Source organism: Anomaloglossus baeobatrachus, chromosome 5 (assembly GCF_048569485.1).
Source record: "Anomaloglossus baeobatrachus isolate aAnoBae1 chromosome 5, aAnoBae1.hap1, whole genome shotgun sequence".
Taxonomy (NCBI): domain Eukaryota; kingdom Metazoa; phylum Chordata; class Amphibia; order Anura; family Aromobatidae; genus Anomaloglossus; species Anomaloglossus baeobatrachus.
Window position 1 is genome coordinate 135,654,028 of NC_134357.1, and position 25,107 is coordinate 135,679,134.

General features: G+C 49.3%; 1 protein-coding gene across 2 annotated transcripts in view; it reads right to left on the reverse strand.

Annotated features, from left to right (window-relative positions):
* Positions 1–25,107, reverse strand: part of PALD1 (phosphatase domain containing paladin 1) — a 359,914-nt gene that overhangs the window by 206,662 nt on the left and 128,145 nt on the right. For both annotated transcript variants that reach the window (XM_075348925.1, XM_075348924.1), the window contains exons 6-8: positions 24,067–24,227; positions 16,012–16,087; positions 11,020–11,171 (exon numbers count right to left, since the gene is read on the reverse strand). In XM_075348925.1, the coding sequence (XP_075205040.1) occupies positions 11,020–11,171; positions 16,012–16,087; positions 24,067–24,227 (389 nt within the window). The remainder of the gene's footprint in view (positions 1–11,019; positions 11,172–16,011; positions 16,088–24,066; positions 24,228–25,107) is intronic.

Consider the following 25,107-nt stretch of genomic DNA (forward strand, 5'->3'; position numbering starts at 1 on the left):
TAAAAAAAAACGCTGTGTGAGGACAGCACTTCTGAAAACCCATTGACATTGCTGGGGAAGCAATGTCACTGCGTTTTCAGCACAAAAACGCGGTAAAAAACGCCGCTAAAAACGCGGCAAAAACGCCTAGTGCGCACATAGCCTAACAGCAAAACCTATGAGATTCCGAAAATTGAATGCACCTTTTCCCCTCCTGACTGAAATTGAAAACGGTGGCATTTTTGAAAGAAGCAGCATGTCAAATTTTTCAGCATTTTTAAAGCATTTTTTGCACCATTGAAAGCAATGAGAAAATGCAAAAACACTGCAAAAACGCAACAGCCGAGTGTTTGATGCATGTATGGTGAATTAAACTAAATTTATCAACAGTACATGATTAAATAAATTACACCAAAAACGCAGTAAAAACAGCAGCAAAAACACAGCAAAACCTACTTTTTGATAGCAGCTTTTTTGCTGCCAAGACAGCAGGTTTTGGCTGCAGAAAAAAAAAAACACAGCAAAAACGCAACATGTGAACATAGCCTAATTCTGGGTAAGCATCTTACAGAAACAGAGACTACCAAGAGAAAATGAAGGTATATCCAGCCATCGGTTTAATTAATGGGGTGGCTACTGTCACCTCTTACTATACAATCATCGTGGCTGTAATCACTCACAGGAACTTTGATTGGCCGCCTGCTCTGCAGCGAAAATGCTATGAAGTGAATACAGCTGCACTAACAATACAATGAGCTGGAAGCAAGTGGCTACAAGGAGAATATAATTAAATTTTCTCCCTGTAGCCCACGGGTCGGGAACCATTTTGGCTGAGAGCGCCATGAACGCCACTGTCACAAACCACCGGGGGGGTCACTCAGAAATCCCCCGCGCTGGCTACCAGTACGTCACAATCGGGGGGTAACAAGTGGGGGTCACCCCTCCTTTATACCTCCCGACCGACAGACAGAGCACGTGACGCGCTCTCTAGCGCCCCTCTTATAGTCAGGCCAATTATGGAATTGCCCGACCATAAGCAAGGAGGCCGCTATACTACTTATGCCGATTATTGAAGGGTCCCCGGTGAGAGTAAGGTATATATTCCCCCGACCTCCGCGGGCGGAATATATAAAATCTCCCCGAATCTCACTGGCCTCCCCACAATAATCCTTGGCACAAACTCGCTGCCACCAACCGCTTCACGGTAACTATTAGCCGAACACACAGACGTGGGATTCAAGATCGAGATAACAGAACAGCCCAAGATTAATTATATAATTTAATCAGCCTAAAGCACACTAGAACTACAATATATACAATAGGGAATCTACAGAATATACATATGTCAGAGTACAGTTACAGATAAAGCATGGTTTACAAACAGGTATGCAAATTCAATCAGTTACCTTGTGCGTCTGGCCACAGGGGGGCGCTGTGCCCAGGTTTCTAGGATCCTTCCCACAGATGTTTCCTACACGTGCCCCCAGCGAAAGAACCTTGGAAAATGGCCGAAGTAGGGTTATCAACCTGGGCAGATCCAGGTCCCCTCCTACCTTCGTGACCTCACAGGGAGCACTGCTCCACCCCTGGCTTGAGTTATGGACAATATCCCAACATGGAATATGGGCCATAACTTTGCCTGGGAGCGTCGTAGGCGGACGCCAATGCTCTCATTGTGACAGTTATGAATTTAGCTACAGAACGAGGGGACTCATGACCTGTCTGCCAGTTCCCCATTGGCTGATATCACGCCTGGGGCATTTCCCAATGTCCTGCTCCCATAAAAAGGGGGTGCCGGCATCGTCCACATGCGGAGACACCATTTTTATGGTTGCCATATTTATCGGAAATATCGCTTGCGAGATATGAACCATTTTTTACTGGAGTCGTTCTGTCTAGCTAGTTCCATAGCCTTGCTAATGAGATACAACTCTTGTTACAGGGTGACGGCAGGGAGTCATCCTGTGTCCATTGTTCCCACACCACCTGATTTCCATATCACAGGACATGGCCATGGAGGTGTAAGTGGAACACTGAGAACAAGAAGGGAGGGGGCACTGCCAGGGAGTGATGAGGGATTATGACTGGAGTCATAATTCATCTTCATATCCCGGGATTTGCCTCACACCTCCCCCCTTTTGAGGGCGCTAGGGGGCAGCACACTCCGGTGTTCCCCCGTGCGCCCGTCCGCGACCTCTCCTTGTCGGGACAGCCCGTCTGCGTTACCGTGGTCACGGCCCCTTTTGTGGCGAATGGTGAAGTTGTATTGCTGGAGCGCAAGGCTCCATCGCAACAATCGCCCATTCGTCCCAGAGACGGTGTGCAACCAGCTGAGGGGATTGTGGTCCGTCTCCACGATGAAGTGGCGCCCGTATAGATAGGGTTGCAGACGCTGCAGGGCCCACACTATGGCCAGGCACTCCTTCTCCATCGTGGAATAGGCAACTTCCCTTGGTAACAGCTTCCTGCTCAGGTACAAGACTGGGTGCTCTTGGCTCGCAGAGTCCACCTGGCTGAGCACCGCACCGAGGCCGAAGTCACTGGCGTCGGTCTGTACTACAAACGGCCGCGTGAAGTCGGCTGCCTGTAGCACGGGCGGGCTGGACAGGGCGTCCTTTAGGGCCCGGAAGGCTGTCTCGCAGTCCATTGTCCAATCGACTGCAGAGGGCAGCTTCTTCTTGGTGAGGTCCGTCAAGGGCTTTGCCAGGCTACTATAGCATGGAACAAACCTCCTATAGTACCCAGCGGTCCCCAAGAAGGACATCACCTGCTTCTTGGTCCTGGGGGTGGGCCAGGATGCGATGGCTTCCACTTTCTCAGGCTCGGGCTTCAGTGTTCTCCCACCTACCCGGTGACCGAGGTACTGGACCTCGCTCATGGCCAGCTGACACTTTCCCGGCTTGATGGTCAAACCTGCCCGGTGGATCCGCCTGAGCACCTGTGCTAGATGCTCTAGGTGGTCCTCCCAGGTGGGACTGAAGACGGCAATGTCATCCAGGTACGCGGCCGCGTACCCTTCAAGTCCCTTGAGCAGGGTGTTGACCATCCGCTGGAAAGTGGCAGGGGCATTCCTCATCCCGAATGGCATCACCGTGGACTCGTACAGTCCAAATGGGGTAATAAAGGCAGAGCGTTCCCTGGCCTTGCGAGTCAGGGGGATCTGCCAATATCCCCGGCTCAGATCCATGATGGTCAGGTACTGAGCCCCGGCCAACTGATCGAGCAGGTCATCGATGCGTGGCATTGGGTACGCATCGGCGACCGTGACCGCATTGAGCCCCCTGTAGTCCACGCAGAACCGAGTGGTTCGGTCCTTCTTAGGGACGAGGACTACAGGCGAGGCCCAAGCGCTGTTGGATGCCTGGATCACCCCCAGCTTCAGCATCTCGTCAATCTCCTGGCGCATGTGTTGCTGCACCTCCAGGGAGACCCGATATGCTGAACGCCGGATCGGGGGATGATCCCCAGTGTCCACGTGATGGACAGCCAAGTCAGTCCTTCCGGGCTGGTTGGTAAACAACACCCGGAAGGGGTGTAGGGTGGCCCACAGCTGGGACCGTTGGTCCTCCAAGAGCTGGTGGCCAACCTCCACATCCTCAATGGATCCGCCTGCCCTAACCTGGGCTAGCATATCCAAGAGGGTTTCCGCTTCTCCCTCCTCGGGCAGGTTGCACACTGGGAGCGCACATGCCTCCCGCTCATGATGTGCCTTCATCATGTTCACATGGAAGGGCTTCCGCCTTCCACGGGCAGGGTCCAGGGTGACCAGGTACGTTACAGGGTTGAGCTGCTGGTACACGAGGTATGGGCCTTCCCAGGCTGCCTGAAGCTTGTCCTGTGGTACGGGGACCAGTACCCACACCTTTTGACCCACTTGGTAGGTCCTCTCACAAGCGTTCTGGTCGTACCAACGCTTCTGATCGGCCTGGGCTTGAGCCATATTGTCGTGTACCAGTTGCGTCAAGGCCTGCATTTTGTCCCGGAAGCGCATGACATACTCGATAACCGACACTCCAGGGGTGGCCAAATCCCCTTCCCAAGCCTCTTTCACCAGGGCCAGGGGGCCCCGCACACGTCGCCCGTACAGGAGCTCAAACGGTGAGAATCCTGTTGAGGCCTGTGGAACCTCCCGGTAAGCAAATAACAGGTGTGGGAGATACCGCTCCCAGTCACGCCCATGGGAGTCGACCAACATCTTAAGCATCTGCTTTAAGGTGCCATTGAACCGCTCGCACAGGCCATTAGTCTGTGGATGGTACGGGCTGGCCACCAGATGTCGCACCTGGACTTGCTTACAGAGGGCCTCCATCAGCTGGGACATGAATTGGGTCCCCCGGTCAGTGAGCATTTCCTGGGGAAAACCCACTCGGGAGAAAATCTCCAGCAATGCGGTGGCCACCTTGTCAGCCCGAATGGACGACAAGGCCACTGCTTCTGGGTACCGGGTGGCATAGTCCACTACCGTCAGTATGAAGCGTTTCCCGGAGCTGCTGGGGATGGCCAGCGGGCCGACCAGATCCACAGCCACCCTCCTGAAAGGCTCATCGATGATTGGCAGAGATACCAGTGGGGCTTTGGGGCGTGGCCCCGCCTTCCCCACTCTCTGACAGGTTTCACACGAACGGCAGTAGGCAGCCACATCGGCCCCCATTTTTGGCCAGTAGAAATGCTGGTTCAACCTGGCCTTGGTCTTAGCGATCCCTAGGTGTCCGGCCATCGGAATCTCATGTGCGATCCGCAACAACTCCGTCCGGAACGGATAGGGTACCACTAACTGTCGGTCCCTGGGCCACGCCTCCGGTGAACCCTGCTGGACCGTGGCCCGGTACAGCCGTCCTTGGTCCCAGACCACTCGCTCCGGGTCCGAGTCCGAGGGAGGCTGTGCCGCCTGCTCCTTAAGAGCTTTCAGGCTGTCGTCAGCTTCTAACGCTGCCTGAAACCCCTGACTAGATGTGGCCAGAATCGACGAGACTGTCACATCTTCAGTCAGTACCCCGGGACCTGTGTCCTGGCCTCCACCTGACTCGGCTGCCACTTGGTCAGAAGGGGAAGAGCTATCGGACCTCCGGGAGGCCCCTTGGCTTCCAGCACTCCCACTGCGGGTGACAGCGGCCACAGCCGCTGCGACCGTGGGTCGTGCCTGCTCCTCCTCCGTTCCTGACCAAGTCGCCGGTTCAGGCAGACCTACCTGGCTTCCTGACACCCCGGTTGTGGGGGAACCATGCACCGAGATCTTACCTGGGAGCACTTCCGCTCCTGGACCGGCCCCAATCTCACCTGCCTGTTCCCCTCCTGCAGCAACAGAACCCCGCTGTGAAATCTCTGGGGACCCCACATTTGCTGTGGTAGCCCCCACCCCACACACTGGTCCTCCCCCTGCAGCACCCTGCTCTCTGCTTATCCCTGCAGAGGGCAACAGATCCCAGCTCACAGGCTGGTTACTTGTAGAGGCATTGTCACACCTTTCTCTGACCCCCTCCCCTGTCACAGCTGCAGCTGAGTGTGTGTCTATGGTGTCTATGCAAGCAGAAATATCAGAGTTCACTCCCTCCTCCCTTACATCATTCATAGATAACACATTAACATTGTTAGGAGTCATGTCAGTACGGGCTGAAGGTTCAGCCCTTGGTTGGGGCCCAAACTGGGAGGTTATCTGCCCCAAATCTGTCCCAAGTAGCACGTTTGCGGGGATCCGATCAGTTACCCCCACCTCCCTCACCCCTCGCCCTGCGCCCCAGTCCACATAAATGTCAGCAACAGGCAGCGCCGGGTCAGTGCCTCCAATCCCGGAGACAGCGAGGGTTTTTCCAGGGATCAAGTCTTGGGGGGACACCATCTCAGGCCGCACCAGAGTCACCTCCGAGGCGCTGTCTCGCAGTCCTATGGTCACAGACCGGCCGACGGTGACAGGTTGGAAGCTGTCCAGGGACCTACCACCACCCCCACCCACACAATACACCTTGGGCGGCCCTTGGGACGGGGACGGAGCCGGGGCCTTGGGACGCTGAGGGCACATGGCCTTGAAGTGTCCAGGTAGGTTGCACTGGTGGCACCGTCTTGGCTCTGCCACGGGCCTGGAGAGGGGAGTTGAGGGGGACACCCCCTGCAGTCTAGGGGCAGGTGGGGCAGTCGCAGAATTCATCTTACCCCCTCTCCAGGTGCTGCTGGTGGCCGCTCTCCTGGCCTCAGGGGCCCGGTTGTTGGTGTAGTCATCGGCAAGGGCAGCTGTAGCCGTGGACCCCTTTGGCTTCTGGTCTCGGATGAACTGGTGGAGATCCTCAGGGCAGTTCCACAAGAGTTGCTCCGTGATGAACAAGTCCAGGATCTCCGGTCCGGTGGAAAGCTGCAGGCCTTGGGTCCAGTGGTCGGCAGCTCGGGCAAGTGCCCGCCGGTGGTCAGCCCAGGAGTCCTTTGGTCCCTTCTGTAGGCTCCGGAACTTCTTGCGGTAGGACTCTGGAGTGAGGTTGTACTGTTGGATCAGGGCCCGCTTGATGGTGTCGTAGCCCTGATCTGCCTCAGCAGGCAAGTCCCCAAGGACATCCAGGGCCTTACCCCTTAAACGGGGGGTCAGGTATTTGGCCCACTGCTCCTTGTCCAGATGGTGCTGCAAGCAAGTCCGTTCAAAAGCAGTCAAGAAAGAGTCCAAGTCTCCATCCTTCTCCAGCACTGGGAAGTCCTCAACACGGACCTTTGGAAGTTTGGTGTCTTGAAGGTCACGTGTGGCTGATGAGGGCCGGAGCTGAGCTAGCTGCAGCTGGTGGTCACGGTCTGCCTGTTGCCGTCGCTCCGCAGCCTCACGCTCTGCCTGGCGCTCTTCACGCGCTGCCTGCCGCTCTGCCCTGCGCTCTGCCAGGAGTTCCTTGTAGCCCTCCTGGTCTCCAGCCTGGAGAAGGGCCATAGCCATTTGAAGAAGGCTATCCGAGCCTCCCAGGCTCGGTGGAATGGCACGTGGTGATCTGCGGCCCGCTGCGGAGCCTGGTGCTTCACTGTTCATTGCAGAGCGGAGGGCTGGCATCTGGCTCGTTGAGGACCCTTGGGTGAGCTGCTCCTCATCTTGTCCAGCAGTGCCAGGTTGTGCAATGTCCTCTGCAGAGCTGTTTTCTGGCGTCGAGCTCCTGGAGGACTCGTGGGCAACCTCCTCATTACTGTCCACAGCACCGTCCTCCCTCTCTTCGGCTCCTGCCTTAGCATTGGCCAGTTGCATAGCTCTGCTCCTGGTGCCATCAGCCATTCTTGCAGACTTTTGGTCACTGACACAGAACTGACACCTGATGCCTCCACACACCTTACAGTATCTGCACTCTGACACTCTAGTGTTGAGCTAGTCTGAAGACCCCAGCAGCCACAGCTGCTGCAGGCAGTCTTTAGTGTCTGGGAGTATGGGTCTCACACTCACACACACTATTATCTCGATCCCACCGCTATGCCACCAATATGTCACAAACCACCGGGGGGGTCACTCAGAAATCCCCCGCGCTGGCTACCAGTACGTCACAATCGGGGGGTAACAAGTGGGGGTCACCCCTCCTTTATACCTCCCGACCGACAGACAGAGCACGTGACGCGCTCTCTAGCGCCCCTCTTATAGTCAGGCCAATTATGGAATTGCCCGACCATAAGCAAGGAGGCCGCTATACTACTTATGCCGATTATTGAAGGGTCCCCGGTGAGAGTAAGGTATATATTCCCCCGACCTCCGCGGGCGGAATATATAAAATCTCCCCGAATCTCACTGGCCTCCCCACAATAATCCTTGGCACAAACTCGCTGCCACCAACCGCTTCACGGTAACTATTAGCCGAACACACAGACGTGGGATTCAAGATCGAGATAACAGAACAGCCCAAGATTAATTATATAATTTAATCAGCCTAAAGCACACTAGAACTACAATATATACAATAGGGAATCTACAGAATATACATATGTCAGAGTACAGTTACAGATAAAGCATGGTTTACAAACAGGTATGCAAATTCAATCAGTTACCTTGTGCGTCTGGCCACAGGGGGGCGCTGTGCCCAGGTTTCTAGGATCCTTCCCACAGATGTTTCCTACACGTGCCCCCAGCGAAAGAACCTTGGAAAATGGCCGAAGTAGGGTTATCAACCTGGGCAGATCCAGGTCCCCTCCTACCTTCGTGACCTCACAGGGAGCACTGCTCCACCCCTGGCTTGAGTTATGGACAATATCCCAACATGGAATATGGGCCATAACTTTGCCTGGGAGCGTCGTAGGCGGACGCCAATGCTCTCATTGTGACAGTTATGAATTTAGCTACAGAACGAGGGGACTCATGACCTGTCTGCCAGTTCCCCATTGGCTGATATCACGCCTGGGGCATTTCCCAATGTCCTGCTCCCATAAAAAGGGGGTGCCGGCATCGTCCACATGCGGAGACACCATTTTTATGGTTCCCATATTTATCGGAAATATGGCTTGCGAGATATGAACCATTTTTTACTGGAGTCGTTCTGTCTAGCTAGTTCCATAGCCTTGCTAATGAGATACAACTCTTGTTACAGGGTGACGGCAGGGAGTCATCCTGTGTCCATTGTTCCCACACCACCTGATTTCCATATCACAGGACATGGCCATGGAGGTGTAAGTGGAACACTGAGAACAAGAAGGGAGGGGGCACTGCCAGGGAGTGATGAGGGATTATGACTGGAGTCATAATTCATCTTCATATCCCGGGATTTGCCTCACAGCCACATATTTTAAAATGTAATTCCGTGAGTACCATACTCACCAGGGGGGAGCAGTGGTGCTGGAGCGGCTCAGAAGGTCTCAGGAGGCAGGGTAGATGATGCTATGGGCACGGAGGAGTGGGTGTCGTGACTCAGGAGGGTCAGTGTGCGAAGGGTCGGCGATACTGCTGAAGGCTCTTGGGTTGTCACGGCAACTGGTGCCATTGATCTGCCGGCGTGCTGCTTTGAATCTCCCACAGTTGATGAGATTGACTTCAAGAAAATGGCCGCAATGCGTGCGCAGATCAACGCAATGGCCGCGGAGTCCTATCTGCACACGCGCCTCCTCCACGGCAATTTTCTTCAAGTTGATCGTGTCAACTGTGGGAGATTGAAAGCAGCCCACAGATCAATGGCGCCCGCTGCCGCGACACCTCATGATCCTGCAGTATCACGGACCCTGCACCATATGCAGTTTGTAAGATGCACCTCAATTTTTTCCCCTAGTTTTGGGGAAACAAAAGTGTCTTACAAACAAGAAGATTTGTCTGAGAGCCAGGTGCAGCCATCAAAATAGCCACATCTGGCTTGCGAGCCACTACTCTACTAAGCCAATCCTCAGGATTGAAATGTATTTACCTGCAGATTAACCCGATATCTGCAGACAAGTAGCATTTCTGGATGGGACAGGTTCCCTTTTAATATACAAACAAATACAATGATCAAAACACAGTGTGAATGCAGCCTGATTTGAAATCAGCATGCTCCCTCACTTTGTACGTAAAGCTGGCCATACACATTAGATGGCTGTCAGACGAACTATCAGTCGACTTTCCCATAGACATTCAGCTGAGTGATCATGTATTTTCTATGAGTAAAGCTGGGTTCACACTAAGCGACAGCGACAACGACGTCGCTGTTACGTCACCATTTTCTGTGACGTAACAGCGACCTTGTAAGTCGCTGTTATGATCGCTGCTTAGCTGTCAAACACAGCAGCCAAAGCAGCGATCATAACGTCGCTGTGCTACATGTGCAGAGAGCAGGGAGCCGCGCTTAGCGCTGGCTCTTTGCTCTCCTAGGTACAGTACACATCGGGTTAATTAACCCGATGTGTACTGCAGCTACATGTCACAGTGCAGAGAGCAGGGAGCCGCGCACACTGCTTAGCGCTGGCTCCTTGCTCTCCTTGCTACAGTATACATCGGGTTAATTACCCGATGCGTACTGCAGCTACATGTGCACAAAGCAGGAGCCGGCGCTGGCAGCGAGGGCGGAGGCTGGTAACGAAGGTAAATATCGGGTAACCAGGGAAAGGTCTTCCCTTGGTTACCCGATGTTTACGCTGATTACAGCTTACCGCAGCTGCCAGACGCCGGCTCCTGCTCCCTGCTCGCTTCATATCGTTGCTCTCTCGCTGTCACACACAGCGATGTGTGTGTCACAGCGGGAGAGTGACGACCAAAAAATGAAGCTGGACATTCAGCAACGACCGGCGACCTCACAGCAGGGGCCAGGTCATTGCTGGATGTCACACACAGCGACGGGACATCGCTGCAACGTCACAGAAAATGGTGACGTAGCAGCGACGTCGTTGTCGCTGTGTGTGACACCAGCTTAAGCCACATACTGACATGTCATCTGGCAGCTTATCTCAGGGAGAACAATGCGATCGGCAGTCCAAAATCAGGCATGCGCGATCGACATCACTCCCTACTGTCAGTCAGCTGGCCACCCCATACACATTATATCGTCAGTCAAACCCTCTTAATGTATATGGGGAGGCTTAAGGCTGTATATACTCTGCTCTTTTGTGCCTCTATCTAGCTCCTCCCTCTGCCTCTAGCTCCTCCCATCATACAATCTCATCAGTAGCAGCTCTCATCTCCTCTCAGTAATGGGAAAGTCTTCACTGATACAGATGTGACCTCAGAATTGAGATTTTTGATAATGACTGATCAATTCTGGCAGAGAAAGAAGCAGACTTCTCTGATAAGAAATATTACAAAGTTGCTTATTTTCATGTGAACTATTGATTTATGAAATAAAAATTAAAGTGATGGTTATGCTTTAACATAATGAGCCTCAACCCACATCACATATTTTGCAACATGGAGACAAAACAGATTTTAATAAAAATGTCACCCACTCACACAGCACAGCAAGTGAGATTTATCAGGCTTAGTGTGAGTTAGAAAAGCTGCAGTTTGCTCTAGAATCTGATGCATTCTTACGCTTTGTACATAATGCATTTCTGGTGTAGATTCCAGAGGAAAACATGTCACCAAATACACAAGTTGTAAATAAATCCAACGAAAGGCTCAGATTGACAACTTCTACGAGAACTCACGTCTGTTTTTCAGCCGCACTCTTTCGATGATAAAGAACTAATGTTCCCAGAATCATGGCCAAGTTCGTCCTACCAACTCCTGTCTGGCAACTGAAAAGCAAAGCAGGTGGCGCACAGCTGGCATCATGGAGCAGCAGGAGGCAAGGGTTTTCCTGAAATGCAGAAAGTATATATGAATTGCAGATACCAGTGATGGGTGAGCACTACCATGCTTGGGTGGTTGAAATGACCAGTTGCTCAGATGCGTGCGTTTCAAGTACCCAAGTATAAGAGAAGTCAATGGAAAACTTGAGCATTTTTCTGGAAGATTACCTAGAAAAATGCTCGAGTTTCCCATTGACTTCCATTATACTCAGGCTATTCAAGTACTGCCAGGTCTGACAGAAGCATTGGCAAACCTTATAAGTGTTTATGTGTACGTTAAGTATTTGGATGAAGATATTCCTCCACTATTTCTGCATCTCATGGCGGGAAAAACATAGACAAAATGCACTGTTGTATGCGTTTTCCTAGCATGTAGAGCTGATAGATAGACAGACATACAGATATCCTGCAGATATATCATTGCACAACCCCTCGAGCTTATTGTACAGATTTCTATAATGGGGAACCTAATAAACAAGTCAATTAAAAAAATGATGTGGGGTCCCCCCATCATTTTTGGTAACCAGCAAAGGTAAAGCAGAAGGCTGAGAGCTGATATCAGACTGGGAAAGTCCAAAGTTATTTGTCCCTTCCCAGCCTGTAAAAATAACAGCCTGCAGCCACCCCAAAAGTGGCGCATTACATGAGATGCTCCAATACTGGCACTTCGGCTGAGCTCTTTCTGATTGGCCTAGTGCTTTGGCAAGAGGGTAATAGTGCTTGGGGTTTATGTCAGCAGTGAAGTGTCCCTTGTTCACCAATTTATTAAATAAAAAGTTCCCCAGCAGCTCCTATATAATCCATGGAATCTGACGTCCAAACTCTGTGGACAGGCTGATGCTTCATAGGCTTTTGCAGGGACTACGCCCCCTATACTAGCACCTCTGAGCTACTCTATTAAGAGTGAGTGCACACTATATATTTTCACTCATAGGCTTTTGCAACAGCCACTCCAGTTTCATGATGTGCTCTGCATGACCTGGTGATTCTGATTAGTGGTGACGTCAGTAACATAACTAACGTCTCAGCTAATCATAATCACTGGGTCATGCAGAGAGCAGCTTGAAACCCCAGTGACTGTTGCAAAAGCCTATGGAGCTTCAGAACGAGGCTCCATAGGGTTTGGACGTTCAATTCCATGGACAATGTGGCGCCCCTGCGGCCTCAGGGCCACATTGGCGCCGAGGTGCAGTATACATTGCGAATATGGAGAAGGTAGTCACCGGTAACAACCACAACTACACTCAACCAATACATAACACAGGGGTTATGTCACTGGGACCGGCCTAGGGTAGGTGCTGGGGTGGCCATCACGAGATATGGGACCTCATACCCACTAGTTCAGGGACCCGGGAGGCAGGGCACCCACATAGGGGAAGTCAGGAGCCATCTGACACACTACAGGCAGTTAGCACCGCACAGCGTCCGAGTCAGGTCGGACTCCGGAACAGCCAAGCAAAGACACAAAGTTTGGGGGCCGTGGTCTGGAGCCGGAGGCTCGACCCGGGTTCTTAGGAAAGAAGGGGAATCGCAGGGTTCGCAGGGAGTACAGAAGGCACCTGTGACCCATTCCACAGCCCAGGAGCTGGGGTGGAAGGAAACCATCAGAAGGTGATACACAGAAGGAACCACCGACCCCAATCTCTGAAGTATCCGGGATCGGCTGAGGCCCATCACAGCATAGCCTGGGGCTCCAACGGCAGTGTGTGACCAGTGAGTAAAAGACTTTGAACTGTTCCACCTGTTTTGTCCTGTTACTGCCGGCGCCCTCCCCATCGCGCCCTGGGGCCATAGCTCTGCCTGTGGAGAGCTGAACCATCCAAGCTGTGTTGTCATCCGCCCCAGCAGAATTCTCGCAGCAGCGGCTATTATTGGCCGCGCACCACAGGTGGCGTCACGAACAACTACCCCCATCATCCCCATCCCCAGTCTTTTTATTGACACCCAGGGTCACGGAACCAGGCAAGGCCACTGCAGCTTCCCAGGAGAAGCAACGTGGCCCAGTGACGGGTAACCACAGACCCCGTGGACGCATCAACTACATAGGACCTTCTGGGAAGTTTTTTTATTTAATAAATTGTTGAATGAAGGCAATATCAAGGCATGATTATTTCAATAAAGTATTTTTGTGTTTTTACTTTTTTTTACTGGACTAGTAATAGGGGAGTCTGATAGAGACCCCTCCATGACTAACACCAGGGTTTGGTGATAGCTGTGTTTTTGGACACTTCACAGCTGACATTAACCCCAAATACCATTACCCCAATTGCCAAGTCACCAGGGCATTGAGAAGAGCCAAGGCAAAGACCCAGAATTGGATCATCTCACGATGCTCCACTTCTAGGGTGGCTGTGGGCTAGAATGTTTAGGCTGGGAAGGTTCCAATATCCATGGATCTTCCCAGCCTGATAATATCAACCTGCAGTTGTCTACTTTACCTTTGCTGGTTTTCAAAAATGGAGGGGGAACTCCACATGGTTTTTTTTTTCATTTTTTTATTTATGAATTAGGTTCCTAATCTAGGAAAACCCTACAATAAGCTCCACATGGAATGCAATTTTGTAAATTGTTGTGGGGGTTGTGCAATTATATATTTGCCAGATGTCTATCCATGTATGTCTGTCTATCCACTATCCATCTATGTAATGTACCTAGCTTTCCTTTACTTACCACACCACACATGCGGGATTTTTTGGAGCAAAATCGCTACAAAATTGACGCAAATCTGCAATCATCTTAATAGTGGTTTTGAGTGACTTCACTTAAGTCAGTGGGGGTAAAAAATCCTTCAAAAATGCGGAAAAACTTGACATGCTGCAGTTTATATTCTGCACCAAATCTGCAAGTCACAAATAAGCAAATTGTGCATGAGACTTCGGGATTCTCATTAACTTTGCTAGCATCTGGATTCCTTCAGTTTTTGTGACAAAGCTGCACTCAAAAACGCATAAAAAAATCGATAAAAGGTAACATCTACACACAGCCTTATAAACCTTTTCTGAACTCACCCCAGGGTGACTATATCTAACTAACGGTGAATTGACCTGCCCCTGATAGATTGCAGGAGCCACAAATTTACAATAGCGCAGGGTTAAATTCCAGGGCCAAGCACTGTAAATGTTTGGCTCTTGCTTATTGGGTTTAGTAGAGCTTTACATTTGTATGTATTTTGTTTTTAGCTGGTACAATTTTGTGTTTGTAATTATAATTTGTTCACATTATTGACCAGTATATTGAATTACAGGTATGGTGTTGGATATTACAAAGCAGTTTTTGGTACAACACAAGGTATTATTGTTTCTTACGACAATTTGACAACAGGAGACAGCTATTTTTTATTTCCAAAGCCTTTCTGGATATCATAGGGATGGCTCAGAAACTAATATGCGGAATGTGTCTCCAAAAGTCAAAATTAAATTTGTTGCAGAAGAAAAAAACCATCAGAAAATTGGAGGTAGTCTTTAAATATATTTTGCAAGATTAATAAGTAGATCAGCTAATTCCAAATAAGTGTTTCTATAAAAACACCATTAAATCATACTGTGAATTTTTGTAAGCGAAGACTACTTTGAAGAGAACATGCTTGAGCTTTGGGAGCAGATACACAGTAGATTTTGGCAGGTTGACATAGGAACACAGCAGTAAGTCAAAGTGATATTTGCCAACTTCAAACACTTCTGTAAGTGCAGTGATTCACCTCCTGGCATTACTTAGGAGTTCTGAAAGTATACTGTGTTGGCTAAAGTTCATTCTGATATATTTTTTTTTTACTTTTTTTTCTGTTAAACCTTGTGACCAAATTCAACATTGAGAACAATATATATGATAAGAGAAGCTCTCTAGTGTTTAAAGGGAATCTGTTAGCCAGTTTTTGCTATGTAATCGGATTACAGCATGCTGTAAAGGCCCCTTTACACACTGCAGCATCGCTAGCGATATCGCTGTAACATCACCGGCATTGTAACATACTAGTGACTTCCCCAGCCAAATTGCAGTGTGTGACACGCATCAGCGACCTCGCCCCCCGCTGTGAGGTCGCTGATCGCTACAAATCTTTCAGGACCATTTTTTGGTAAATTGTTTCCCGCTGCGCAGCATGCATCGGTTTGTTTGACACCGCTACAACGACATCGTTAGCGACTTAGAACCCAGCCCTTAGGCGTGCTATAGCGTTCACTGCTGTGTGACAACGTCCCCAACGACCAGCGAGGTCGTTCTGCAGGTCCGTATCGCTGCTGTGTCATTGGCCAGATCTGCCTGTTTGACAGCTCACCAGCGACTTTCCAGCGATCCCGGCCAGGTCGGGATCGCTGGTGGGATCGCTAGAAAGTCTCAGTGTGTAAAGGGGCCTTAAGGGTTAAAAAAAATAATTAATTATGCTTCTCTTATCAGGCTGTTTGCTGTTGTATACTTAAACTGATAACTTTATCAATTGGTGATTATCATTGCTAGGACTTGCTGGCACATTCACAGCAGACTAGCATGCCCCCTCCTGTGATTGACACCTCACTGTCAATGTACAGTGTCTATAGAGAGCCTGGTGTGGCCAGGGCTCTACTGGTTTGCTAAATCTAAAAACTTTGATTAGTGTTAAAACAGCTACACCCAGCAATCTAAGTGATACCACATTGGATTCAGATTTGCCTACATCATGCTGCTCTCAGATGATGTAGGAAAACCCCGCTGACAGATTCCCTTTAGTACAATGTTCACCAAGTGTCAAACCAACAAAAGGTACTGCATGCACTAGTTCGAAACATCCTCTGATAAAGTGATGTATAACTTGCATTTTAGACCATTTCAGTGTATGCTATATGGAACAGAACAGGAACTAAATATTTTACTCACCCTGAGAAAGCTTACAAAATCATCAAACTGTGATTCTAGAGGAGCACCATCTATTGGCAGGGGCAAACGATGGTATCTGTGAAGAGATGATCAGAATCCTTATTACTTTATGGTACTATATAGGTTCTCTTAGTATTTTTGGGCTCTATACCTGAAAACATCACAACACAAACATGAAAATTCTATTCTACATATTCTTAGAAATAAAATGTAATCACATATAGAGCAGGCATACAAACGAATAAATGCCAATTCTGTTGGAGTACAAGACTGCAGGCGTATGCAGAGAAGGGATAAATTTAGTAGATGGCTCTGTGTTCTACACAATACATACGACCTCTTTGGTAGGTTTTGAGGGGCACTGCAGCCAGAAACTTGAGATGCTGTCCCCTGACTGCTGGCCCCTATGCATGTTTAAATAGAGGTCTCCCCCCTGGAAAGACACTGACCTGCCGCCCCCGCCTTCTGTGGTGTGACTGGCCTAAGCCCCGCCTCCTGGATACATATCACTGTGTTGCCCAGCTTCCGGCCTCTCTGCTGCAGAACCCGGACCTGTTTGGGCAGCCGGACACAGGGACCCGCTCCTGGAGGCGGTAAGAGAGCTATCAGCAGGGAGGTAAGCGTTTCAGCTCACAGCGCTGTTAGCTGTGAGCGGCTGCCTCTCTGCTGAGGCACAAGCGATGTGTGCCGGTGAGCGCGGCGTTCTAAGGGAACTACCCGCCCGCTGGTCCGCTTGTGCTCGCCATTATTTAACACCCTTCCCCCCCTCCCCCCCCCTCCCTCCATCCTAAACCTCCCTCCCTCCATCCTCCCCTAAAATCAGCATGGAGGAAAGCGTCCTGCTCACGGCGCTTTTAGCTGTGAGCGGCTCCCTCCATGCTGAGGCACAAGTGACATGTACCAGCGAGCGGCGTTCTGAGGGAACTACCCGCCCGCCGGTCAGCTTGTGCTCGCCGTCAATCTGCCCAAACCACCCCCCCCCCTTTTCAGCAGGGAGGGAAGCGTGCTGCTCATGGCATTGTTAGCTGTGAGCGGCTCCCTCCCTGCTGAGGCTTAAGTTATGTGTGCCGGCGAGCGGCGTTCTGAGGGAACTGCCCGCCCGCCGGTTAGTTTGAGTTGCTGTTAAATTTAAAAAGGAGCGCTTCGCGCACTTTTTCTACGGCGCCGCCCGCCCGCCGCCCTATCACTGCCGGAAGGGGGGGGGGTACGGGGGCGATCTGTGGGTTGGTGCGGTCCCTGTTGCAGGGGCAAGTTGGAAGCGCTGCAGCGGTGGGTGCGCTGACCTGCTAGAGTAATGAGCTCCGCTCCCCTGTACCGGCCCCCCACCACCCCACATCTTCTCATATACCCCATCGTGACACTGTATGCACTGGGGCTGTAGGCAGAACAAACCGCCCCCCCCACACCCCCTCCCGGGGTTCCGGCGTGGGATGGCGGCGGTTGGGATGACATTGAACAACGTGCTATGCGGTCATTTGCAGGTACCCCGGCCATTGTGGTAGTCAAAACATGGTGCGGGTAGCTGCGGCGACCGTAGTCAGTCAGCCTCACGATAGCATCGGCGTGGGCATCGGGGCTTTGAGCATCGTCATGGAGGAAGAAGAAAGAAAAAAAAAAAGTCACATCGGTAGAGATAGATCCCACCACTGCGGCGGATGGTCGAGGTCGCCGCGTGGCAAACGCATTCTCGTCCTCAGACTAAGTCTGGTGAGGTCCCGCTGCGGGACGAACAGCATCTGGGTACATTGGTCCGGACAGCGGAGTTGCCGTTGGAACCGGGCGTGCAATTTCCAGAAGTAGGGTCTGCTTTTTCCTGCATCTTCTGGTAAGTACCACTATGTGGAATTTGGGTGGGATAAGTGCCCCAGGGGAGGGGTAACGTGATGTCACCAGGCAACAGGATTCCCACCTAATTCTACATTCTTCTTACTGAGTTATGTATGACCAACACTGTGGATGGACGGTGGAAATCTCACACCCTGATATTAAAGGCAGTTGTAGTATCTGCCGTTACTGAATACTGTGGTCGGCATTCCACAACCTGACTGCTCTAACTGTAAAAAACCCTTTCCTATTTAATTTAAAAAAAAAAAAAAAAGTCTTGTGCCAGTCCTTTATACAAACAGGTATTTATGCATGAAAATGGGATCTCCATTATAACTTAGTGCTGTAGCTGAAAAGTTGCAGGTTTGGTACCTTTTCGCTGCTGGTTTGTGCTTCATCTTGACAGACATAAGTGAGCAAGTGATGTGCAAAATTTGCATCTTTATATTTTATTTAATTGCATAATTATGTCCACATGAATATCCCCTCAAAAAAAAAAAAAAAAATACTCAATTTTATTTTTTGATCTCAGGTATATAACTGACAAATGGCTATGCAATGTTTTAGCAGACAGAGATTATTCTAATATTATACGATAGAGGGTGCCGACTAACTATATTATTTGAAGCAATTGTATTATATATATATATATATATATATATACATATATATATATATATATAAAAAAAAACAAAAAAAAAAAAACACACACCTCTTATAGGATTTGCCTCTATTCGGAAAGCTTGGCCACATGGAGACAGGTTTATTCACTATTACCCATTACCTGGACGCTCTACACTCCATCTCTGGGAACCCACAGGGAATACTTTAACTTTGTAAGGTCGTGTCTACAGCATTAGTTTTTCCCATGTGCCTTTACCATGGCTACCAAGGGTATTACTAAGTGGCAGTGTTGGGTGGCCCGGGTTTTTGGTACATGTGTCCAACTTCAGGAGCGGTAAGTTTTAACTTGTGTTCCGTAACATGGAACCAGGATATGGGCGCCCCTAAATGGGGACCTGATGGTGTAGTGTAATTTCTCGTCAAGTGCCAATTGCCAATTTTTTAAAAAAAAAAACCAAAAAAAAACCGAAACCTTTATTTTATATAGCGCTCACATATTCTGCTGTGCTTTGCATGTGTTGTGGACGCTGTCCCCATTTGGGCTTACGGTCTGGATTCCCTACCTGTGTGTTTTTGGGGGTGTGGGAGGAGGCCGGAGTGCCCGGAGGAGACCCACGCAGACACGGGTAGAACGTGCAGGCTCCTTGCGGATGGTGTCCTGGGTGGGATTTGGGCCCAGGACCCCAGGGCTGCATCTGGCCACTGAGCCATTGTGCCGTGCCATAATAATTTCAAGAGCAGGAACAGACAGATTTGTAGGTGGATTATTTCCGGCGTTGCAGGGCCAGCTGTTTGGGATTATTTGCAATACAATGTGTTTATATAGTTATATATATATAAAAAAAAAAAGAGTTCCCTATGCTGGGCCCGGCGGGCATGGTCCGGTAACCTAACTTTGATTGCGCCTTTCCCCCTATTTAGGTTCAGCTGAACAAAAGGGGGGGTAGACTGGGAAATAGGAGGATGACCAGTGGTTCGACGATGCCGGTGGGTAATAGTCTTAACCAACTACAGCCCCCTCCTCAAATAAGTAATCAGGCTGTTTAGGTTTTTTGTGGCTTGGAATGCTTATGGGTCAACACAGGGTTGAAGTCAATACAGGCATTTGGTTTCCGGGTTAGTATCGCTCACCCTATTGCAATCCCAATCCCAGGTATTTTGGTAACTCCACCCACCAGCAGGATCAAGGCTGGGAGTGCGCAGCTAGATGGTGGGGTGTTCGGTGAAGTTAGGTTTATGATCCGGGCCCCCATTTTGCATTGACCTGACGGTTCTATGGTACGTTATGCAGCGGGTGTGTTTGGTGGCTGATGTGCGTGACGATTTCCCAAGCCACCCTTTAGTAATACACATCCTGTAGTATTCAGCGAACGTGCACCATTTTCGGTTGCAAGCAACCTGTTACGAGGTCGGTCTTCCCGTTTTTAAATTGTGGAACTTTACTGAAGCGATGTGGGTCTTGTGGGGTGTAAGTTATTTAAGGGTTGGATGATTGGCGGCAAGCGAGTGGATCACAGTAGGTCTATTCTTTTCTAGCCATGGATTATTCCAAAAAAAAAAAAAAAAAAAGTGGGGTTTGGATCGTTCGCCCCATTGCGAATCTATACCTTGATGTTTTGGATCTTTTCCCTCACTCGGCGGGTGTCCCGACGTTGTCGGTTATGTCTCTTAGGCGAGCGGGCGTGATGGGACTAGTTTTTACCCACGACGACGGCCCTTCAGTTTAGCGTCACGGAGTTAGCCTACATTTTGTGGGCTATTTTTGGTTGGTAATGTGACGGTTCCCCGTTATTTTGGTGTTTGCCAGCCGTGGTACCCGGTACGTATTCTCCCAGAGTTGGGGCGTTCCAAGGCTTCAGGGGCCAGCATACATGAGCACAGTTTCAGTGGATTAGGTGACTGCAATTGAAATGCATTAAGAGGGACGTCAGGACTGAGTTGGTTTTTGAAATCTGGTTTTATTAGTCATGTAAGAAGATTCAGAACAGCGTACAGGGCTAATGTAAAATGACATTATTGTGATTTGTTTTTTTAAAAAAAAAAAAAAAAGTTTGTGGGTTTTGCCAGTACCTCCTTGGAGAGAAGAGGTGTTTGATGGTTACGAGAATTCCTGTTCTGACATTGTTTTTCTTTCAGATCCAAGTCGGCCTAGTGACTGGGTCCGAGGTTATTTCCATATATATTGGCTGTGAGGAGAGCGGATCTTCGCCTTGGTAGTCGGTTCCTTGTTCCGGTTACAGTGGATGTAATTGGAGAGGTTGCCGGAGCTTGGCTCAGCTGTGGGTCTATCAGAGGCGATCAAGATTGCGTGAGCTCTCTTTTCTCCAACCGACTTGGTGATACACATAGGCTTCAAGTAGCTGGTCCAAGGCCGTCTAGCTAGGCCTCTTACCATTATCCGGTCAGAGAAGTACAAGTTTCCCTGTTTTAGTTCGGAGTGTTACAACGATCCGGTCGAAGGTAACCCTCTGGCCCAGGGGGCTTGGAGCTATGGAAGAATGTGATAAGGATCTCTCCTGGCGCATGGTCGATCAGGGCCTACCCAAGTTGTGCTGTTAATAAAGTGTTTAAAAAAAAAAAAAAAAAGTTGTTGGTCTGGCACCGCCAGCTGGAAGGCAATATTTGGCTGTCCTTAAGCTTGGATGGGTATATCCCAAATGATGATGTTATGGATATGGTGGTTGCGGAAATGCCTGGGACGGCTCAGGTATTTGTTAGTTTTTGGGGGGGGTCGCAGCTTGCTGGTGCTGTGCTGCTCCTTGGCGGAAGGGGTAGGAAAAGTGGTGGTGAATTACCCGCGCCGGACGGCCGGAAGGCGGTACATTTACCTGAACCCCGTGATGTTGGCAAGTTAATGCCTGGTAAAAAGCTGCGACCAAATTTTATGCCAAAAGATGAGAGTGGTTTTTCCCCATGCCTCTCTCCAAAAAAATGGAAAATTCAAATAAAAGTATTTTTAATTTATAAGAGAACGGTGTCGTGTCTTTCTAGGGGGGGAAAATGGTGGTAGTTGGGTCCTGGCAGTCTGAGGGGCACTGCAGCCAGAAACTTGAGATGCTGCCCCCTGACTGCTGGCCCCTATGCATGTTTAAATAGAGGTCTCCCCCCTGGAAAGACACTGACCTGCCGCCCCCGCCTTCTGTGGTGTGACTGGCCTAAGCCCCGCCTCCTGGATACAAATCACTGTGTTGCCCAGCTTCCGTTCTCTCTGCTGCAGAACCCGGACCTGTTTCCCACCCTCCCTCCCTTTTGTTTTTCCTATTTTGATTGAGTTTACGGTGTTTAAGTCGCAGCAGCGGAAGGGGTAGGAAAAGTGGTGGTGAATTACCCGCGCCGGACGGCCGGAAGGCGGTACATTTACCTGAACCCCGTGATGTTGGCAAGTTAATGCCTGGTAAAAAGCTGCGACCAAATTTTATGCCAAAAGATGAGAGTGGTTTTTCCCCATGCCTCTCTCCAAAAAAATGGAAAATTCAAATAAAAGTATTTTTAATTTATAAGAGAACGGTGTCGTGTCTTTCTAGGGGGGGAAAATGGTGGTAGTTGGGTCCTGGCAGTCTGTCTTTTATCCTTCATGTTGATGATGTAGATAATGGTTGAAATGTAAAACTGGTCGTTCTACCACAAAGTCTGAGTGCTGGATGGTTCTGCTAAAATATTGCAACAGATTATGGGCCTAATGGCTTGTTCAGACAACCGGATAAATCGGACGTGTGCTTGCATCTACAGAGATGCCACTTGCAGGGGCACCGCTGGTCTCTGAATGTCGCCAGGTATTCTGACAACTCGCACTGCCAGTACACTCCGTTCTGTTGCCAGCTTTAACTACTGATCTAAGTCGGCAACATGGACTAGCCCGGCCTCTTGAATGGCGTCACTGATGACGCATTGTTTCAGAGAAAAGACAGAGGCTGCAGCAGTGACTGCAGCCTCTCTCCCCAATGAGGTTTTTATCATAGCATGCACTGGGATTCTCAAATGAAGCGTCATCAATAAGGAAATAGTGAAAAAAATAATACAATAACAGTTGATAGTGTAGTTTGGGAAGGATAAGGCATTTCTAAAGCAGTCATATTAGAAATTAGTTTAAATTACTAATTACTAGGGCTTAGTTACAGCTGTGAGCTGTCATTAACCCCTGATATTACCCTGATTGCCACTGCACCAGAGCAATCAGGAAGAGTCGGATACAGTGTCGGGATTGTCGCATCTAATGGATGCGAGAATTCTGGGAAGCTGCTGGCTGCTATTTTTAGGTTGGAGGGGGGCCCATAACCATGGGTTTCCTCAGCCTGAGAATAAGAGCCCTCAGCTATCAGCTTTATCATGGATGGGTATCAAAATTGAAGGAGGGACTGCATGCCGTTTTTTTTTAAATTATTTATTTCCTTTTTTTAATAGCCTCACTGGGACCCTCTTATTTTAATACAAACTCAAAAAAGCACATGACTGCAGCCTGTAGCCATATATTATATCTGTGCTGGGTATCATAATATGGGGGGATTTTTTAATTTATTTTTACACCACTATTGAGATGCACACAGCGTCTGTGATTGCAACAGTCAGATACACTGACACACAGGGTGGAAGCGTGGTCTGACTGCAAAAAATTACAAGATAAATGTGAATAGTGGTCTTTTATTGAGAAGCAACTGGCAATGCCACACAGATATCAGTGGCCACCGCGTCATACCTGACTACGCCAGTTGCTAAGTTGCTATACCTTCTGAGGACCCTCTGCATGCACACTGATGAAGGTCTTTGACCGAAACGTCTGTGCTTGTGGTGGTCCTACAAGTTCTTCTCAATAAAGGACCACTATTCACATTTATCTTGAGTGTCACGTTTCTACATCTACTTCAGACAGTTTTGGACCCTACTTGAGCATGACCCTAGAAGTGCTGTGTGTATTAACTCACTTGCAAAAAATCACAGACACCGCACAGTGGGCTGGGGAAGCAGTGAATATGTATGAGGGTAAGGAACGGCCCCGGCAGCAGTGTTACTGCCATGCGAGAGACTTGGTATTATAACACACCTGCTCTAATCCCCCTAGCCCTGTCTACCACCATTTTAAAGCACATGTTCAGGTCCCTATAGACTTATATGGTGATCGGCGATCAGGCAGAGATCCAACATGCATTCCGGTGCTGATTCGGGGGGGGGGGTTGTTTGTCTTTTTTAAATTCCAGTTAGATCCTCAGATTCCGCATCTCTGACGGTTCGCCCAATAACTATGGGTTAATCAATTATTTCATTGATGGTCAGAGTTTATGCGGTAGTGGTGATAGTGTGACAGTGAGAGAATCCCCACCCCTTTTACTCCTATAAAAAGGATGTCTCCGCCATTACAGTTCATCACTATTTACATGGGAAGTCATGATCATGAGCTACAATACCAGATTACAGGATATGAACAAGGGCAGTCCCATTTCTGGAAAAAGAAAAGCAAACCTTTCTTTCTAATCTTTGACAACACCTCTACCTAACACCAGAAATTAGTCAATTTTAATCTTTACTATTGGAGATTGTCATCTCTGTGTAAGCCACCGACGTCTATACATCAATGCATTCACTAACACAAATTTTACTTCTAAAAATACTCACCTGTAGGAGGGCAGCAAGAAAACAGGTCTGTTATACACTTCCTCTGTCACGTGTATATCTTCTTCACATTCAACCTTGATAGAGTGGGGCTCGTCCTTGAAATGTTCAATGTCATTATATACAAAATAACTGTTCCCACTCCTCTGGGCAAAGTTGTAAAGCTAAAAAAAATAAGAAACAAAAACAGTAAAGAAAGATATCTATATAATATACATATAAAGTACAAACACACACACAGTTGTAGAAAAATTTGTACAGTGACAAGATTTGATATTTTAGCTGCTTACCAAAACATTCAATGCACAGTTATATAATCAACATGTGCTTAAAGTGCAGACTCTCAGCTTTAGTTTGTGGGTATTTACATTGTAATTGGAATAGTAAGGATTTAGGAGTAAAGGGGGCTTTACACGCTACGATATCGTTAATGTTTTATCGTCGGGGTCACGTTGTTAGTGACGGTTAGTGACGCACATCCGGCGTCATTAACGATATCGCAGCGTGTGACACTGACCAGCGACCTTAAGCGACCTCAAAAATGGTGAAAATCGTTCACCATGGAGAGGTCGTCCCAAACTCAAAAATCGGTAAGGATTGTTTATCCATGTTGTTCATCGCTCATGCGGCAGCACACATCACTATGTGTGACACCGCAGGAGCGAGGAACGTCTCCTTACCTGCCGCCGGCCACAATGCGGAAGGAAGGAGGTGGGCGGGATGTTGTGTCCCGCTCATCTCCGCCCCTCCGCTTTGATTGGCCGGCTGCTTAGTGACGTCGCGGTGACGCCGAACGTCCCTCCCCCTCGAAGGAGGGATTGTTCGACAGTCACAGCGACGACGCCAACCAGGTAAGTGCGTGTGACGCTGCCATAGCGATAATGTTCGCTGCGGCAGCGATCACACGATATAGCATGTGCGACGGGGGCGGGTACTTACACGCTCGATATCGCTAGAAATTGCTAGCGATATCGTAGCGTGTAAAGCCCGCTTAACAGCTCTTTAATATGACTGATTTCAATCATAAGTACACCAGTCTCATCA